The sequence below is a fragment of the Gallinula chloropus genome (assembly GCF_964237585.1).
Source record: "Gallinula chloropus genome assembly, chromosome: 3".
NCBI classification, from domain to species: Eukaryota; Metazoa; Chordata; class Aves; order Gruiformes; family Rallidae; genus Gallinula; species Gallinula chloropus.
Genome location: NC_140087.1, coordinates 40420796 through 40433891, shown reverse-complemented (window position 1 = coordinate 40433891; position 13096 = coordinate 40420796). Strand labels below are relative to the sequence as shown.

General features: G+C 46.6%; 1 protein-coding gene across 1 annotated transcript in view; it reads left to right on the top strand.

Annotated features, from left to right (window-relative positions):
• The window catches only part of GALNT2 (polypeptide N-acetylgalactosaminyltransferase 2), a gene marked incomplete at both ends in the record, with an annotated part of 87525 nt that extends 86538 nt beyond the window's left edge, over nucleotides 1–987 (top strand). The window contains one exon of the mRNA XM_084261013.1: nucleotides 832–987. Coding sequence (XP_084117139.1) covers nucleotides 832–987 — 156 coding nt within the window. The remainder of the gene's footprint in view (nucleotides 1–831) is intronic.
• Nucleotides 988–13096: the final 12109 nt, after the last annotated feature.

The window sequence follows — 13096 nt, the reverse complement described above, 5'->3', positions numbered from 1 at the left end:
TATAAGAGCACTAAACTCCTTCATTTCATTTTTATTAATGTGGCATTGTAACTTTATCTGTTTCCCTTGCCTGAGGAAAATGGCATTTGCAGAGTCATGCCATCTTTTTTATCTAGTCCTATAACAGTTCCTCTCTTTCTGCTAAGTCATCAGTTCTGATTGTCTGCCAGCTTCCTTGCTTCCGTTTCTCCGTTTTTGCAGATAGCTGAGCTGCCATTCCTTGATGAAGGAAGAATATTCTTGCCACCCTTCAGAAAAGGAAACTAAGGAAGCAAGATTTCCTTTATAAGGCTTAAAGGCACAATGTGTTAGAAACACAAAAGAGAGAACTTTTTTATAATCATATTTTCTAGGTGGCATTTACTTGGTCTTTGGTATTACCTTGGACAGGGAGTTTCTGGCAGGTTGGCTGGTTGTCTTCTGTAGGACTGAAAGAAACACACATTTCTGTGAAGTCATCTTTACCAATTGTGCCTGTTCTCCCTGTTCAGACTTGTACTGTTCTGTGGGTGGGTTCTGTGACTGCTATGTTTTTCCTTTGGGCTGAAGGTCTCAAACAGGTAACATGGTGTGGCAGTGTGGTGAAGTGCTAAAGCAGAGGAGAATGGTGTATTCTGTACCTATTGCTGTGCATGAACTGAATGAACAGTTGCTTTGGCAAGGCTTGCCATGACTTACATGTCAAGATTGATCCGAACTGTGTCCTGTATGGCAGTTCTCACAGCTTTCCCAGGCACGAGCACGGGAAGCTTCTGAACATACTAAAGGACAGGATGTAGGACTCATCCTCCTCTTGCTTTTCCAGCTCAGTAACTGTATTTTCTCTTCCAGAAATGGGAACAAATTGAAAGCAACTCTAAACTGAGGCACGTTGGCAGCAACCTCTGTCTAGACAGCCGAAATGCCAAAAATGGTGGCCTCACCGTCGAGATCTGCAGCCCTTCTCTGTCACAGCAGTGGAAATTCACACTCAACCTGCAGCAGTAGGAGGACTCGCGGGCAAAACACTATTTCGATTCACAGACGTTGGGCAAAGTTTTGATTGAATTACTGATGTATTTCTTAAAACTTTCCACGGAACTTATATACCTCAGTATTCCACCTTTATCTGAACGTAGGAGAGTGCTGAAGCAGACACCAGGGATCCAGGGGACTTGGAGCACTGCAAAGATGTCACTGCAGCACAATTCCTTCTTGGTGTGAAGACTTCAATGGTTCCTTTCTGTCTTCAGTTACGTACTTGCACAGCAGATAATTAATTCTAGGAACAACTGATGTATGATAAATGAAAAAAAAGGATCTGAAGAAACACCTGTGGGGAACAGGGTGTGGGAGGGAGGGTGGGAAAAATTACTAGGAGATGGTCATTTGCAAACTCCATTTGCATAGAAATCATGGTTTGTCATTTCCAGAAACAGAAGTGTCATTTTGAAGGGGTTGTTTTTTTTCTCCTCCTGTGTGTACTTGGTAATTTGAATATGAACTTTTCTATGATGGACTCTAAATATAAATATATAAAAGTATATATATTGTCAGCTCCCAACAATTTATATCAGTTTTCATCATCCTACAATTATCAATGCAGCGGTTGACACGTATAACCAGAAGTGGGACTGGAACGCTGGGAGAGTGGAACTTCACGAAGGAGCGGATTTTGTGCTGCTGAGTATGACGTCCGTGCTAACACTGGATGCTTTTGCTTTGCAAACTGGATCTACTTCTTAACACTTCACCCTCACTGGAGATGGTGACACTGGGGAGGAGAAGGTAAACAGCAGAATAAGCCAATGCATCTGCGCAGGTGTGTCCGCTCGGATCGTTTATTCCGGCCTGGAAGTTCGTTACATGTGCTCTGGATAACGTTAAACTTGTACTTGATTCCTGTGTTGATCATTTCTGTAGTACTTTTGTCTTTACAACGCTACTTCCTTTGTTAACAGAGTTATATAATCAGTGCAGGTCTTCCCTGCAGCCCGGTGCATTCAGCACGGTTTTGTTCTGGGCCCTAATGAGAGAAAACTTCTTCGTCTCAAACTCCCCTGCTGAGCTGTGGAAATGAGGTGGGCGAGTAACGTCGCTGTCGGCAGCACGAGATCTGAATTCTAATTTGCAAGGATGAGCAGCTATGTAATATCTCTGAATTGCACTTGCTTAATTTATAGACCTACTACTCGGGAATTTCCCTCTGTTTTGTTTCTTTAAATGGAGCTTTGGACTGGATTCAGGCTCGGCTCTGGGAATCAGCCTGGATACCAGCAGATCCCCTGTGTTTTTAACCGTAGAACCCATGCATTTTGCAGCTTCAAGTCCAGCTGATGTAATTTTTATATTAAAATAATATTGTCAAAGTTAAGCCCAACTTTGACCTGTCCTTTCTTAAGTTTGCATAGACTATATATTTTTTTTAATTAAAAGCAAATGCTTCAACGAGCTTTTAAAATGACAAGGAAAGGTAAATAAGTACTAATGAGCGAGACAGCATTGACTGAAACTGGGGCAGACACGTGGTGTCAGGGAGCGGGCTTGGTAAGATGATGGATCTCAGAAAAACCTAAGGGTTGGCCATAAGGAGATGGAAAACATCGGCTGCACGGTAGCGTGCTGATATAGTTCCCCTCTTTCTTTGCTCTAAAAGTAGAGTAGTTCCCTACCTTTCAGTTTCCTTTGGCTGCTCTTAGACATAAGCTGTAGAGGTAGGTGGTGCCCACCTGGGCAAAGCGGCTTTAACTGTGCCAGTCATGTGCCCACCATTGTGTGTCTGGAGCTGCAGCTTGCAAGTACCTGTAGACTGTTTGGGTGGGGGCATTAAATCCAGTTTCTCCCATCTGTCACCTGATTTTTATTTTTAATGGATAATCAATACCTTTTTTTTTTTCTGTCTTCACAGTCCACTTTCTCCTAGGCTTGCCTGTTGTAGCGGCCATACGGTGGATAAACCATTCTTCAGCTTTTAGTCCCTCCCCCTCTGTAGCCTTTTAACCTAGCTGAGAACTTGAAGAACGTGATTTGTAAACGTAGCAGTAGATTTCTTCATATTCTGGAAAATAAATGCAGAAAATACGGGCTCAGCAGCAAGTCGGTTGTTCGAGGTTTTGAAAAACAGAATTTAAAAGGAAAAAAAAAAACACCCAACCCAACTGCTCAGCTTCTACTGTGGAGGTATTTCCATTTGCAACTTCGATCATAGTAAGGGTAGTGCTCACTCAAATCAGCAGTTGCAACACTGAATATTGACCTGCCTCTTAACTCTGGAGTCAAAATTGCTAGTGCAAACCCCCCCCATACTCCACGTCTTAAGTCTTTAATGTCAACTGCTATCATATAAAGTGGGAATGTTTTCACTACTTCCCTGTGGATGCTGTGCACGGGGGTCTTAGCGTAGGAGCTGTAGTTAAAGACAGTGTTGCTTTTCTTTGAGAGAGCAGACAGGAAGTGGTATCCTTTTGTTATGTTTACACGACAGCGTGCCAAAGTTACCTACTGTGATTTTTAGGGGTTTTTAATGTCGAAGAAACTCGCCCATTTGAAAGATAAATTAAGAGCCCTTGAAGCAAATTGTGATGGAGTCTCCTGAGAACTTTTCTTACCGTCTTCAGAGCAAGAATGGTGATGTTGTTTGTTTTGCAGATTTTCAAAACATAGTTTGGAGACTGTTTTTTTCAGTTGGTTTGAAAAGTCTGCTGTACAGAGCTTGTACTTTGTTCATTTTATAGATGGAAACCATCCTTGAAAAATTGTTTAACTTAAATAAAGAAGAATGCTTTATAGATAAATGTGTGGTGGTTGATAGAACTGAGTAAACCCAGGAAGTCGGCTTGGAACCTGTGCATGGGAATAGCTTTCAGATGCTTTGGTTCACTTGGTTGTTCCATACAGCTCCTGTTCTGAGAGGGTGTGCATGTGTGGGGGTGTTTGCATTTATGAAAAGAGAATTTGTATTTTAGTTAATATGATAACTTTGAGGAAACTATCGTATTTTAGAAGCTGCTTTACATCAAGGGGTGAGTTAATGTTGGCTGTTGTTGTCACCTGAAAATGCACTGTTGGGGCAACCCCCACTCCTGCCCTGTTAGGCCTGATCATCTCGAGACTCCCACCATCCCGCATTTTGCCTGACAAATTCCGATGTCTGTGGTGCACTTGAGGACAGGTCTTAAATGCACCATAATTAAAACAAAAAAATAGCCTTTTGTTTTTAAAAAAATGGTATTTTGGGGGCTAAACACTTTACAGGTTTAGCTTTGAGAGCTTGTGAATGAACCTGCACTGGCACAGCAGGGCAAGGAGCAAATCCCTGTGGCAGGTGTCAGGGAGCTGCACAAGTGAGAGATGCTCCCACCGCTGTCAGAGTGAGTGGGGCTGCACCTGGGGCCTGCTGCTGGAGTGCAGTGTCATGGGCAGGAAAATGGGAAGCAGGAGAATGGATGAGGTGAGGAAACCTCTTTGTCTGTGACTTGTTGTCCAGCTTTAGTGACACCTCAAGTCAGTTCTTGGGGCACATCCTTCTTTCCCTCTCTCTGTGGCATACTGGGCTGGGATCTTTGCTGCTGGTCTAAGGAGGAGGGGTTACAGTTAGCCCCAAGGACACAATCAGCAAACCTGCAAGGGGCACTTGCAGGAAAAGATGTAAACACTTCTCTCTTGTACTGGCAGGAAGATTTTTTTATCTATTAGGCTGTAGGAAAGGAGAGTTCTTGGGTGCAAACTTACTCTTCATGTGTGCCAGAAGTCAGACTAGTTGACACCTTTCAAAAAGTCTAAATTAAATCAAGTAAAATACATCTTAAATATTTATGGCTGTCAAAAGGAAAAAGGCCCTGTCAAGCTGCAGCAAGCAAAGAAACAACCTCGTGTTTGCCCATTATATCAGACACCTCAAATGAGGGTTCTCTACCTGAAGTGCTGTTTGCCACCTGTGAGCTGACAGGTACTGCTCAGAGGCAATTACAGCAGCTTCTGCAGTAGCTGCTTGTCATCTAGTCCAATGGTAAAGTTAGGAGTTTGTCTGTTAAGTCTCTGACCAGTGTCTTACGTGTTTCACTGTTCTCAGTGAGCTTCTGAGTGTCACCATTGGGGCTGAAGGAGCATTTTGAATTTTTGTGTTTCTTCTAACCAGGAGCTCCATTCTTTCCTCTGCCTTATACCCAGATGTATATATAGGAAAATGGTTTCCCATTTGGTGTAATTAATTTTCTGGAACTTTGGGTCATACTTTTTAGCCAGCTTTGATGCCTGGGTGTATTCTGCTTGCCAATGTCTGTGCCTAAAACCTGATATTTTTAAGGCCCTTTAAAAAAGGGAATGTTTAGTCGTCTTTCCTCTTTGTGGATTATCAAAAATTTTAAATCCTGAATTTTCAAGGAGGCACCTGTGCCTGTTTGGAAAGGAAGCTGCATATTAGGAGTGATTAGAGGGATTTAACCTGCTTGAGGCAAGGGCTGTTGTCTTGTTCAAGGTGAGTCCCATAAAGAATTGCCCAGTTCCTGCCTGGGATGTTACTGCTGTAACCTTAATTAGTTTAAAATGTTATCTTTTTGTATCCAAACACCAGGTTGCCTGAGAGTATCTACATTTGCTGTGCATCTGTAAAGTTTACGTGGTCCTGAACTGCATGTGGGCTTCACCCATGCCCTCACTCAGCCTGGAATACAATGAACAACTTCACAGCGATGGCTTGTCACAGAGCACTCTAGCAAGAGGCTTGTCCTTTTACAGAATGATTCCAAATGAATGGAAACCACTGGGAAAAAAACCACTCTGGGATAATGAGCCAAGATTGCAGAATGAGCACAAATGTCAGGGTTGCATCTTTTGTTAGGCTGCACATTTTATTTACAGCTTAACACCCAGTAGCTATTTTAAGATCTGCTAGTAATCAAGTTTAGAAATTGGGAATAAAGTCAGTCCACAGATGTGCTCTCTGTGCAGCCCTCTGAGGTTGTCTGAATGGCTGCAAAATACCCTTTTGATTGGATTTCTTGCAGCACAGCAGCGTGTTGCTGCTCTGTGTGCAGGGAGAGGGACCTGTTTGATTTCAAGTCCCTGTTTCTACCCAGCAGAAGTTTTTAATCCGAGGATTTTTTTGGGTAGTATGTGGAGTTTCTTTGGCTTTTTTCTTTTAATAAAAGGGGATGTGGAAGTAGCACATAGCTATTTTCTGCCATACTTCACTTTTGGTAATCGGGGTGTTGTGGTAAAAGCAGGGTTAGAAAATGACTGCCACGTGTCTGTTGTGCTCTGGACGTGTGCAAAACACTCTTCCCTTCCCTCTTGTGCCACCTTTCTTCCTGGCCAGCTAGTTGTTTCTGAAGAGGACAGGAGGTGGGTTCATAGGTGATGGGGGAGAAGGACGCTGATCCTGCCTCCCCTCCCTTTGGTTAGCATGAGTCCTCATTCCAGGAGACAATTAAATGAATAAAACAGCAGGTCAATATTCATATTTTTCCCTGTCTACCTTGAGAGTTGAGTTTGCCTTTTGAAGTCTAGAGAGCTGGAGTTGGCACAAGGTAGCAGGGTTTCATAACCAGAAGCAGGTGAGGGAGGATGATGTTGAACTTCCCCCCTACCTCTCCCTCCCCATATGCATCCCCCTGCCTTCAGCACCAGCAAAACACAAAACCAGCTTGCTCACCCTGGGTAGCAGTGGGACCCAGCATCACCTAAGGTATTGCTGCTCCCTGCCCACCACTCTAAGGCTTTGGGTAAGGTTTCATTGCTGTCCTGTGCTGATCTGGGAGCTCCCAGCAGCTCAAAGGAGCATTAGGAGTGTCCCGTGGTGAACCAGTGTGGGGAAGGTTGGCCAAAAAACCCAACGTTGAAAGAGTGGTGTTACTTTCAGTAGCTGAAAGCCATTTGAGCTTGGCTTAACTAGACTGTAAAGTTAAACCTCTTGTTTTCATGAGACAGCCTGAGCTTGAAGGATGTTCTGGTTCGCTTTCCAGTTGGGATGCCTTTAATAATTACAAAATATTATTTATTTACACCAAAACAGCCTTACTGCTGATAGCTGAGTTTTAAGCCAGCAGCATCTGTAGTGGAAAAGAGGAAGAAGAGGGAGCAAGAGAAACAATGATTTTTCCAGTTGCATCAAGATCTCGGTTATACTGCCACACTAATGTTCAGTGGGGACCTTCCTACTGGGAAGGGATGTGATACTTTGGCTTAGACAATCTTGGGAAAGAAAACGCTCCATCTTGCATACAGTTGGTGTTCTGTGTGTGAGCCATACTGGTTTTAGGCTCCCTGCCAGCTGGCTTCAGAATGTTGCTTTAACTTTTCCTATTGAAGGAGTTATTTAGGAGAGGGTGGCATCTTCAGGGCAGGGCTGTTGTCATAGTGGGAGCTACAAAAGAAGGCGACATGCTTACTGGTGTCTTGATGTCTAGGTAGGAAAGATGAGAAAAGGTGAAGTGGAACAGAAAGAGGTGCAGTTGCAAAGTGAGAGGGTGGAGAAGCAGCTCCAGAATGTATTTCAAAGTCACCAAAGTCATAATTCAGGGTAAAAAGGAGACCTTGCTGTCCTGTGCTCTACAGCATAGGCTGGAACATCTTCAGCAGTGATGCCTGGGCCAGGTCCTCAGCTTGGATGTGATCTCGCGCAAGAGCGTTCAGCTCGGGTGTGAGAGGCTGGATACAGCTCTCAGCAGTGTTGAGGGCAGACAGTTTGTAAGGATAAAATTTAGGCAGTTGAACATCTTGGGAAAGCGATGAATTGGAGATTTAGGAAATGCTACTCTTCAGCTGACCTAATTCTCTTCCTGTCAGTTTCAGCTGTCTCAATAGAAGTTTGTTTTAATGAGTAATTGGTTCCAGGCTGAATGCCTGGCTTTGACTCCCAGCCATTTTGTCTGCTAATTAAGTTTCATTCCTCAACATCTCCTTTGTATCAGGGCTTCTGTGGTCTGATTCTGTCATCCCTTAACTTCTCCCCTCACAGGCTGAGCCTCTTAAACTGGCTGAGAAGCAGGTTTTGCAGACCATCCATTGCTACAGCTGTTCCCTGAGCTGTCCTCAAGGCAGGTGGAGGGATGGTGAGGAATGGAAGCCTTCCTCTCAACTCCAGTAGAAATAGGATACAAGCCTTATGGCTGTCCGTTGTGGAAGACTCCTGCTGATGGTTACCACTCCTGTTGCTCATGTACTTTGGGTTTTGTAGTAAGGACATCCAGCTTTTAGACAGTGCTCTGAGAAGCGTTGAGTCAGTGATCCTGAAGGGGTGGTACATCTTCCCTGGATTCCAGCAAATCCAGCAGAGCAAGGAGAATCCATGTTGAGCCTACAGGTCAGTTAGGGGTTTTTTTCAGTGGGTTTTTTTGGATGGAAACAATGAAGAAACCATGGCTAGATACCCAAGAGCAGTGCTTGCAGGCTGCTGACCTTAACTGATACTCTGGAGGGGCTGTCATTTTGCTCAGAGATCATCCCAAAAATTGGTTGTCCACCTGGGATCTCTGACCTGTTGTGGTTTCCATTCTTCAGAACAGGATCATGCACTGGAGCACTGCTGGTAAATCCTAAGAGGAGTGGGGAAAATGGAGTAAGGGGGACGGGTGTAACTTGGCTACCAGCTGAGTGGCACAGAGCGGATGCCAAGTCCTGCTTTCTTCCCCTGGTAATTTTGTCTTTTGTCAGCAATGAGCAGGGATTGCCTTGCTCTGTCTGATTTGAGCTGGAGAGGCTGTAGGAGAAGAGGTTAGGTCTTGAACAGTGAGGAGAATACAGGTGGGTGGGGTAACTCTATTGTTCCTCACAAAACCTGAGTGAGAAGGCAAAAAAAGGATGCTTGCAGGTACCGAGTTTGAGACAAAAGTCCTTCATGCTGTTGAAAGTGACTTTGTGGATGTGAAAGCCCTTTCAGGGAAACAAAGTGCTGTAAAGCATGCAAAACATGCACCAGGAAGCCTCTAAGTCAGAGATTGGTGGGAGCTTGAAGGGCAGGTGGAAGAAATGCTACTCGGTGTTAACCTCATTCCTTTGACTTCTGTAGGGATTTGGTCACTGGGTTATCTTGTCCTTTTGGTCCCTGTCAGCTAACTGTTTCCAGCTGAAGTGTCATGGGCAACTCATATCTGAGGCTGGACACAAACCCAGATGCACAGAGGGTGTGGGAGAAGAGCAGGCATTGCTGTGCGTTGCTGGGAATGTGTGGGGTGGTGGTGCCACCTGAGCTCACTCACAGGTAACTGCCGAGCAGCTGGTGTTTGACCTGCCGGGTGGAGAACCCCATCTCCAGCTCCTGCTTCAAACTGCCTTCCTTTGCTTAAAGAGCATCCTCTCAGCCTCTTGCCTGAGGTGTGGATGAGACTTTCGGTCAGTTTTGATGACAGAATGGGAAATGGCTACAGAACATTGTTACGGTTCAGGCTGTTGTGGTCTAACCCTGCAGGCCACTAAAACAGCTGCACAGCCGTCCGCTCCCAGTGGGATGGGGGAGAGAATTGAAAATGGAACAAGGAAAAAAAGCCACAAAACCCCAACCAAACCAACCAACTCATGGGCTGTGATAAAGACCATTTAATTGGAAAAAAAAATAAAAAATGAAGATAAGAAGGAATTTGCCAAACAAGTGATGATCAGCACAATTTCTTCCCATCTGAAGTCGATGCTCTGGAGGAGCCTGAGCTGCCCTGCCTCCCAGCCCACCCTGCAGTTACATGCTGAGCATGACATCATACCCTTTGGCCAGTCTGGGTCAGCTCCCCTGGCCAGGTCCCCTCCCAGCTTCTTGTGTACCCCCAGCCTGCTCCTTGGCAGGACAGTCTGAGAAGCTGAGGGGTCTTTGCTTGGCAACAACTAAAACATCCACATGTTACCAACAGGATTCCAATCCTAACTCCCAAACACAGCCCTGCACCAGATGCCTGGAAGAAAATTAATTCAAGCTCAGCCAAAACCAAGACACAGACTTTTACCTAGAAAGGGGAAGTATGAAAGAATGAGCCTCGTAAAGGTCAGGAAATTAGTTGCGTATGTATTGTGAGAAGTGTAAGTCTGGTGCCTTCAGGGATTAAATTCCACATGTCATTTTATGAATTAAATTCCTGTCAAAACTGCTACAGCTATAAACCCGTAAGAATCAGCATTCTCAATAGCCTCTTGGGTTGAAGATGGCATTTTTGACATTCTGGTGTCTCTTCATTGCACAGTCCCTAAGGACAGTCCTCAAGAGCTTCTGAAGAAGACAAGATTTTACAGGCTTCTGAAAATGTGCTGTGGGATTTTCCATGAGACAGACCTTTGTGCTGCAGCTGCACTGATGCTTTTATGAGCAAGTGCTTGAGGAAAGGCTTGTATGGGCTTCTCAATGTCTTTAACTGGCCACAAAGTGGGTCCTGGTTGGAGACGGGACAACCGGGGTCCATTGCTAGAGAAACGATGACAAAAAGGGGAAGTGGCTTTTGCAACCAGGGAACGCCTGCACTGTGGGATCCAGCCCCCACCAGCTTGCTACCATCAGGGCTGCACTTTTGTGATCCATCTCATACAGATGAAAACAATCCCTGGCAATGCAGCTGAAGACATGCCCAGTCTGTATGGAGCAGGGCGGAGTCTGGCAGGAGTGAGCAGTGCCCTTGAAGCCAGAACCATCGAGTTGCTTTCTGGAAAGAGGAAGGAGGAGGATAAAGAGCATTTCTTTAGGGGTGTGAGGAAAAGGAGTATGTTGTTCAGACCTGGCTGAATAAAAGGTCATTTTGTGGGAGGCACAAAGAGTGGGCCCCAATCTGTGTGAGTTGAACAGGACCTTGTAGCCTGCACCTCCCCTCCGGGCTTTGCTGGGATACTTGCACTGGGGGTGACACCTGCATCAGCATCACTCCTGGGTCTGCAAAGGCTGCAGCAAGAGCAGCCACTCCTGTGAGCATGAAGAGCTCTGCTGGCCAGCTGATGCTTTCTGCTTTGTCAGGGGCTGCCTTTCCGGGGTGTGTGTGTCACCCCTCCTGCCCCTCCCAGGAAACATTGGGTGGGGGGAGTGGGGGGTGCAGTATGTACAGAATAGTAACACTTGTCTGTCTGCTTCCCTGTGCCCAATGATTGTTTCTGTGTTCACCTATATGTAGCAGCCCATGGCTTTTATTTTGGGGAAGGCTGGGGGTGTGGGAAGCAGCCTTGCCTTTCCCAGCAGAGGAGCTCCAGTTCTCCTTTGCCTGGGTGCCCTGGAGCATGAGTTTCCCCCAGGGAAGGCAGAGATGGCAGTCAGACAAGTCTCCTGCCTGGTCCCTTGTTCCAGTTTCTTCCTTTCGGCAGAGGAGAATTTGATTCAATATTTTTTTCCTCCTTGTGATTATTATGGGCTGTGAAGAACAGCTCTTAAATTAGCCCTGAGGAGGTGGCAAGGTAGAGAGAGCTCGCTGCAGGGAGCTTGGTCTGACGCAGGTAATGAGCACAAGCTCCACCCGGTTTGACTGATGAACCCTGTCATAAGCACAGCCCTCTCCTCAGTTCGTTTCTGTTGTTTTAATTAACTTTCTGGCAGCCACGCTGAACACAGGTCCTGCAGGCCTCCAGTGGCTGCTGCAAAGTTATGCTGAAGCTCTTTGGCCAGAGCTCAGCCTGGGAGCATCCCAGGAGCATCCCGTGAAGGTCAAGGCACATGTGAAAGTGCCAAAGGTCCAAAACATCTCATGAGAGTGACCCTCTGTCACCCTTTCTTGAAACACTCCCTCCCCATCTTTTCTTTGACCAGCTCTGAGACACCTACAGATCTATTGCTGTTCTTGCTGCTTGCTTGGGATGCTCGTGTCCTGTTTGGGCAGAGATGCCCTCACTGGACGCCTGCAGAAGCCAGTGCTCACAGAGCGCTGCTGGGGGAGCTGGGAAGGGCGGCGTTGGGCCCACCGGCTGTGCCAACATGTGCCTGTGCGGATGAGGGCCTGGCAGGGGTGATGCTGGCCCCATCACCAGTGCTTCTGAGGGCTTGTCCCTCTTGAGGTGGGGGACTCCTCAGTCCCAGAGACTGACTGTGGAGCAGATCCACTGCTCCAAACTGAGAGGATGGTGCTGGGCTGTCCTGTGGTAGCTGCTGGGGGTGAGACCATCCCGAAATCTTCAGTGGCCTGCAGCACTGATGGGCAGAGCAGTGTTGGTCACCTGCCCCAAGAGTGATGTGGCCTCCACCAAGTGCCTCAGTCACATGGCCCTGAGGGGCTCACAGGCAGCAATGACAACTTTTGGACCAGGTGTACATCCCCTAAACCTCAGGTGAGATGTTATGCTTTGTTTTCAATGAGGGAAGAGGACTTTTGGAAGCACCTGTTTTAACTAAATCTGTCCTAAGGAATTGGAGCCGCTCCCAGGTGTCTGAGCCTTTGCACAGGATCCCGAAGAGCAGCAGCAGCAGCAAATCTCATCCACTGCTGATTTTCATTAACCACGTGGGGAACTGGGTTAAGCTACCTCAGGAGGTAAAATCCTGCCGGCTACTGCAGGGCTGCTGCTGCCAGAGAGGCTGGCAGCTGGGAAAGGGCTCTGCTGTGCCCCCTCAAGTGAGCCCAAGGATGGTATAAATAACTCTTCCTTGTTCAGAAAGGAACCTTATGAGGGAATTCTTTCTTTCTCTCTTTCTGTTCTAGCTTGCTTTCTTTTTGGGTCGTGTCAAGACAGCTTGGTTATTTGCAGGACACAGGCAGGGATGGTTGGGACTGGCAGCTGTGAAGCCAAGGAGCCAACAGGTAGGGTGAGCATATGGAGAGAAGAGGAGGGTCTGGCATATCTGGTGGTTAAACCATATGCACAGGCGTGAGGTTGGGCCCCCACCTAAGCAGCTGGAGCAGGGAAGGTCCTTTGCAGTCCAGGTCTCCCAGGCACCCCATCTCCCTTGCTCAGAGGTGGCCTGGTCATTGCCTCTATGGGCTGCTCTGCTGGGAAGGATGCTGTCCGTCCCAGTAGCTCACAAGCCATTTGTAATACGTGGCTTTCAACTGGTCTGCTTGAGCCACCCTGCCTCTAGAGAGGCTTCCATTGCAACTTGGTGGTGACCTGTAGGGAAAAAAGGTCGGGAACTTATTTTGCTTATTGCATGGGCGATAGAAAGCTGTTCCTGGCACCCACAGAGTCCACTCGAGTGTCTACGCTTGTGTGCATACTTGCCCTGGGCCAG